Genomic DNA, 7,374 nt, shown 5'->3' on the forward strand with positions numbered 1-7,374 from the left:
ATCCTACTCTGAAAAACACAGCGTCTCTGAGTCAGACACAAGGTACACGTAGTTCCAACGACATGGCCAGTGAGATGGGGATTTGATATTTTCAGATAATCCTGATTATATTTTTCATTATAATCACATTATAATTTTTCATTATAATCCGTGGTAAACATATTGTGTTTGATATTCAAAGGATGACAAACAGCGGTTATGAAGATGTTTTCTGTTTCTATTCAAATAAAGTAAAGATAATATACATTCCATTACTGAATCATAAAATGATATAAATATGTAACTGGGGAAAAACAGGCAAAAAAACAATTCTATTCACTGATCGGTTTCTTTCTGATCTCCACTACTAAAACATCACATTGTCAATGTGGCGTACTGAAGATTGCTCGTCTGTCGCATTGAAAGTATATCTTTTTCAGATGGAAAACTTTATTCACAATGATATTCATGTATACATGAAGAGAGCATGTGATATGCAGGTTTTATGGGTGAGTGCTGTTTTACTACACGGTGGCCTGTGATTGCTTGATTGTTGCTCACTGTCGTTCGAGCACGGCTTGCAAAGGTCGAAACTGTCGCTGTACCATCACGGTTATCAAGGACTACACTATAATCCTCCAGTCCTCCTTAACCTGCCACTTCTTTAAACATGCTGTCCTGGGATCTTATGGCAGATTTTGTAGTGTTTCCTCACAGAATATCTAAAGATAGTTTAACGCCGCACTCAATATTCCACCTATATGGCGACGGTATGTTAATAAGTCCGGACCAGACAATCCAGTGATCAACAGCATAAGCTTCGATCTGCACAACTGAGATGCACGGACATGTGTCAACCAAATCAGCGAGGCTGACCATCCGATCCTGTTAGTCGCCTCTTACAACAAGCATGGGTTACTGAAGACAAGTTCTAACCCGGATCTTCATGGGATGAATATGTATGGAGTGAAACACTATACACGGAAACTATCCCCACAGAGACATCAGGATTCCACCATACAGAGAGGGCGGGGCATATTCGGGATGTCAGTTTCTGCATGATGAGGATATATGACAGCATCATCAAAATGTTGATGTGTTAAATCTTTGTGAAGTATATTCATGTGTTTCACTTTTTAAAAACAAAATGCCATTCAAAGAATACATCAAACTTGATTGAAACTTTCATCAACTAGTGTTGACATATTTGATGTCTGAAGACACTTAGGTATCTCTCTTCAGTGTGTAATCTTTCCAGACATCTGACGTCATATTGTATTAAATGCTGCAGGAGTATAGTGAGTGCCTATGGTTTTACGTCGCTTTAGCAATAATCCAGCAATATCAGGGCGGGGGACACCAGATATTGGGTTCACACATTGTACCCATGTAGGGAATCGAACCCGGGTTTTCAGCATGACGAACCAACGCTTTAACCACTAAAATACCCCCACCACACAGCGGGAGTAAAAGTGTTACTTTAATCAATAATTAAGAGCACTGTCTAATGTCAACTGTTGGGACGACCTATTGTTTCGGAAAACGATATTTGATAGGTAAGGGGGCGAATGAGGCCAACCAGTTTCCATACTATTGACTGCGTCTTACAGAGACAAGGCATGACAGTGAGATTACCAGCTACTTGGTATATAGACAAGTGGACATTCACCTACGTAACACTATCCCGACACACTGTAGGACACGTGTATCCTGTAGGACACATGCATCCTGTAGGACACGTGTATCCTCAATGTAGGCTTATAAAGAATTTCCGTCTCCAGACGGGGCGATTTTCTGGATACGAAAACCCGTGTGCAAAACGGAATGGTTCAATTTTGTAAAGCAATAAAACTACAGGATCCACATCACTTATAGCTGGACCCTTCGGCGCATGCAAACTGATCAAGCAGTCAGCCTAACGTCAATTCTGATTCATTGACTATTCAGGTAGTCATCCTTGTAGAGACAACAAGTGTGTTGATGAGTGTTGTACCGTAGCACTGTAATCAATATTCCAGAAACATAAAGACGTTGAACACCACAAGTGGGCTTCATACATTGTACAGTCGTGGGAGATGGGATCCGGACCCTTGGCGAAACGAGTGAATTTGAACGCTTTAACAAGAAGACTAGGCAAAATAATGATTAGCTCAAAAACATTAACCTTAAACTTTCAAAGTTTTCAGTGGTGGCTTATGATACAAAAAGGACAATGTTCGTGTCATAACTTTCAATTTTCCATTTTTACTAAAATCTATGAATAAAATTTACTAAAGCTTATACAAGTGATTAAAAATCTATAAACATTTCCTCATTTAAAATCCTATTCAGAAGGTCCTTTCAACCCCATCCGCGGCTGAACTCGTAACAAAGTGATGCTAAGGTCCACACCCAGCTCCTTGTGCTGATGGCCAGGGAACCTGTCAAATATAAGTTACATACTATGAATAAAAATGACATTATGAATTACGGAAGTAAGAAACATCACCTCATTCTTGCTGTAAACAGACTTTACTCTACGCTCCAAGACAATGAATGGGCATTTCAGTTCACTCTCTCAACACGACTGTGGACTTGGTAGGTGAGTCATTTGAGTTCTCATTTATAAGGTATCCTCCTTGTCCTTCCAAAGTACATAAGCCGGATGTCTGCTCACATCTCAGGCAGGATGATGCACACGGCACAGTACATTTGTCACCGTAATAACCATCTGGACATTTCTTACAGGTGCCATCTATGTTACATTCAACGTTCAGACAACTTTGGGTGCATGGGGACAGGCAGTCCTCACCCATCCATCCTCTCACACACCCCCTGGTACAACTCACTGTGGAGAGCAGGTCGTTGTATGTGCATGTATTGTCCACGCAGTTCCCACACGATATGTCACACTTCGGGCCATTGAGCCCGGGCTTGCAGTGACCACAGTAGCCCTGGACAAGGCTGCATCTGTTCCACAGACAATTTTCTGGACATTGTTTATCACACAACTGTCCGAACCATCCATCGGTGCAGCCAAGAACACACGTTCCTTCATCCTGGTGACATGTAGATTGATCACAATTGCCAGTACACGGTTTCTGACACTTGTGCCCCCACCGACCTGGGACACACCCCTCCAGACACCTCCCTGTGTGTCGATCACAGTACCTGTTGTCATCAAAACTTGCACGACAGTTAGATGGGCATTCTTTAAAACATCCATCAGAGTAGTATCCCGGCTGACACTGTACACATCTCCCTGTGTCCTTTTCACATCTACCATACCAGCATCCTTGACACTTCTTGGAGCAGTCAGCACCAAACCACCCATATGTACACTCTCCGCAAGAACCATGCTTACAGTCCAGGCAGTTCTCTCCACACTGACCATAAGCTGACTTCACTGCAAACACAACATAACTAAGTGGGCGAGTGAGTGAGTGAGGTTAACATGTTCAACGCCTATATGGCAATTTCACGTAGTTTACACCGAAAATGGCTTCATATAGCCCAACCTTACGTGAATTAACCTTTTCAATGACATGGACATGGAAATATCTGTGTACTGATAATAGAAAACATCTACATTATTGAAACTGGGCCAGCAGAAGATGAATGAAAAGATCATACTACATTAATAAGACAAATAGGAGAAATGATATGAGTTAAATATGTATTCTTCGTTATACTGTGTTCAGTCAAAAATAAAGCTACCACTTCAGTTTCTGAATGAATATCATTTTTTCCTGAAATTTAACTAAGTTGTGAGAAAGAGTACACCACAAGTGTTTAAATTACGACGAACAATTTCAAATATGAAATCCTATACTTTCGTTTACAGAGTACGTCACAGGCTTACACATGGGGAAAGGAATTTGAGGATGTACGAAGATACCATTCGTAAATAATACAGCAGGTTTACTTACAGGCAAAAGCCACATACATCACAAACGTGATCTTCACCATTATGTTGATTGTCGGGATATTATAAAGAACTGAAATAAACATGTAAATATCAATATTAGTGACATGGTCTCATTTCTCGTCAAATGAGCTTTCAGTTTTCAGACAGGTATATTATATCTTATCCATTCATCTTTATATATGATGATAAGGTAAATCTCCCGAATGGGTGTAATTTTTACCGGTATGATGAGTTGGCCAGGTTTTGCCAGTCGTGGTTTCGAACCCAATATTCGAATGAACGTTGATCCATAGTCTGTTTGAACATAACTAACTAGTTACTGTGTTCGACCTGTCATACTTAAGACCTCCCCGTTACTTCGATTTGACAGACTACCACCTGTAATCCTGCTGAAACCACCACGACACACAGGTATAGTCTCGGATACGGAATCATGTATTCATCGGCATCGTTAATTTACCTGTGACACCACTCCTAAGGTGAAGAGTTATTAACTTGGCCTCCTGGCTGTGTGTCAACACTGAACATTTCCGTCGCTACATCTGTGCTACTTTCAGTTTCTTTCGAACGTCCTCTCATTCTCATCTCCCGCCTGATCCTTCGAAATCGCCTCTTCCCAGAACTCGACGTAAGGAAAAAATGAGCGTGTCCGCTATGACCGCGTGGCGTCAGCATTCAAAACATACATTCTCTACATTTTCAACAAGCCTTGAGCAATAGCAGTCCCTCTCGTTCCAGTTTATCACTGCATGCATTACTCGAGTGTGTAGACCGAGTTCTTTACATCTAGACGTTCTGTTTTGTTATCAGTTGCTTGTAGTGCATAAATTTAACACGGCTACAGGTTCGAGTGACAGAGTGATTTCGAATCAGGTGACATATCCATACAGTCTTACATGTGATCAGCTGATACCCATCTGACACACGGGTGTGACACACGGGTGTGTATTCAGATAAAACCCAAATGGTTCTACATGTTAACTACCACGTCACGCAGCTTCAACCAAACCTTCCATATGTAGAGGCACTTCGTTCTTCCTAGACATGGGTTATTTTGTTATTATAGGACGACAGCGCCAGAGATTACCAGACTCGATTATCCATAGAAACAGATTCCATCGAGGGTAAGAGACCAACAGTGAATGGGAATGGATAGCTGAAGTCATGGCACCAGTTTCTCCTTTCACGTAGCAACAATTACAACGGTTAACCCGAACCCCCATCCTTTAACACTGCACTTAAGTTACCTTAGTAACTTAGTACTTGAGAAAAGGAGGCCCAGGTGTTTGCCGGGTGGGTAAACGCGTCCTGACTTAATTAGATTACAAGTTTCATCCTCATTCTTTACAGGTACTGGGAGATGAGGGTCATGGGAAACTAACTGTCCTTGCCAAAGGCGAAAAGATGTTTCGAGGTAGTTTACGTTCACGCCGCACTCATCAATATTTCAGCTATATGGCGGCGGTCTGTAAATACTCGAGTCTGGGCCAGACAATTCAGTGATCAACAGCATAAGCTCCGATCTGCGCACTTGGGAACCGATGCCTTGTCAAGCAAGTCAACAAGCCTAATCCCCTTAGCCGCCTCTTACGACAAGTATGGGTTATAAGTAGCGTATAGAACTCAAAACTTGCCAGCACTGACCAAAACTTATCTGTCCACAAACTATCTTCATATATTCAAGTCTAGATTTTAAACCCACTTTCGGGCAGATGAATTTGAAAATCTGGCACTCCCTGTTGAAAATAGGGTGGTTAAAAGATTGTTTAGAATAATCTGGTTGAAAGTATAAACGGCGTTAAGCCTTACACATTCATTTACTGTTTCAAAGGTATCTTTTCTTCGATCTCAGCAAACTGGTTTTCTTTATAGTACCTACAGTCACCGTGACCCAGGCTGGCATGTAGATCGGCTGATGTGGGACAGCCACTGTAGCATACTATTGCACACATGGTTCGATATGGACCCTTGACATGTGACATGGATCTATTTGAAGCAATCTGTTCACTATGACTCAATAGTCGGCTAGTGCAACAAATGACTTCGGCTTAACACTGCTTTCAGCAGTGTGGTACATCTTAACGTCAAGGCAATTCCAAATACAACATAAAAGTTCTACCACTTCCATGGACAACCAATTCCGTGTCATCAAGTCTTTGTTGAAGAAATATGTTTAAGCTGTCTCCACAGTCTTGTTTTGTGTTACTGAGACGTTGGAATGGGATGTACACAGACACGTCCATCGGACAGAGTACACAACAATACTACTACACTAAACAGATTCTTCCGTACACAGACACGTCCATCAGACAGAGTACACAACAACAATACTACACAAAACAGATTCTTCCGTACACAGACACGTCCATCGGACAGAGTACACAACAACACTACTACACAAAACAGATTCTTCCGTACACAGACACGTCCATCGGACAGTACACAACAATACTACTACACAAAACAGATTCTTCCGTACACAGACACGTCCATCGGACAGTACACAACAATACTACTACACAAAACAGATTCTTCCGCACACAGACACGTCCATCGGACAGAGTACACAACAACACTACTACACAAAACAGATTCTTCCGTACACAGACACGTCCATCGGACAGAGTACACAACAATACTACTACACAAAACAGATTCTTCCGTACACAGACACGTCCATCGGACAGTACACAACAATACTACTACACAAAACAGATTCTTCCGCACACAGACACGTCCATCGGACAGAGTACACAACAACACTACTACACTAAACAGATTCTTCCGTACACTGATACGTCCATCGGACAGAGTACACAACAACAATACTACACAAAACAGATTCTTCCGTACACAGACACGTCCATCGGACAGAGTACACAACAATACTACACAAAACAGATTCTTCCGTACACAGACACGTCCATCGGACAGAGTACACAACAACAATACTACACAAAACAGATTCTTCCGTACACAGACACGTCCATCGGACAGAGTACACAACAACAATACTACACAAAACAGATTCTTCCGTACACAGACACGTCCATCGGACAGAGTACACAACAATACTACTACACAAAACAGATTCTTCCGTACACAGACACGTCCATCAGACAGAGTACACAACAATACTACTACACAAAACAGATTCTTCCGTACACTGACACGTCCATCGGACAGAGTACACAACAATGCTACTACACAAAACAGATTCTTACCTTACTGTAACAGGCCTCCGAAAGAGACGAAAATTAAAACAGAATGAGCATTCGTGTTTTAATACTCGGCCGCTTGAAGTTGTAGGTGAATTTTAACAACTTAGGTAATATGATAACATACACAGGTAATTTCGAATTTACTCAAAAAGGGTTAGCTGGTAAAAGTTTAAAAGCTATGAATGTTCTGTTCCATAACATTAGAAATGGTCACTTCTCTGCTAAAACTGCTGTGGTCTGATTCTTCTCACACATATAGACAATCGT

General features: G+C 41.6%; 1 protein-coding gene across 2 annotated transcripts; it reads right to left on the bottom strand.

Annotated features, from left to right (window-relative positions):
• Positions 1-199: 199 nt before the first annotated feature.
• Positions 200-4,433, bottom strand: LOC137291426 (scavenger receptor class F member 1-like). 2 transcript variants are annotated; one of them, XM_067822764.1, is made up of 3 exons: positions 4,347-4,433; positions 3,888-3,956; positions 200-3,364 (listed from the first exon to the last, which is right to left on the bottom strand). In XM_067822764.1, the coding sequence occupies exons 2-3, from the start codon at positions 3,925-3,927 to the stop codon at positions 2,529-2,531; spliced, it is 876 nt and encodes a 291-aa protein (XP_067678865.1). In that variant the 5' UTR covers positions 3,928-3,956; positions 4,347-4,433; the 3' UTR covers positions 200-2,528. The 2 variants fall into 2 exon arrangements, with proteins under 2 accessions (XP_067678865.1, XP_067678866.1); XM_067822765.1 differs by lacking the exon at positions 4,347-4,433 and adding an exon at positions 4,107-4,175 and having other exon boundaries at positions 1,967-3,364.
• Positions 4,434-7,374: the final 2,941 nt, after the last annotated feature.

Source organism: Haliotis asinina, chromosome 7 (genome assembly GCF_037392515.1).
Source record: "Haliotis asinina isolate JCU_RB_2024 chromosome 7, JCU_Hal_asi_v2, whole genome shotgun sequence".
NCBI lineage: Eukaryota > Metazoa > Mollusca > Gastropoda > Lepetellida > Haliotidae > Haliotis > Haliotis asinina.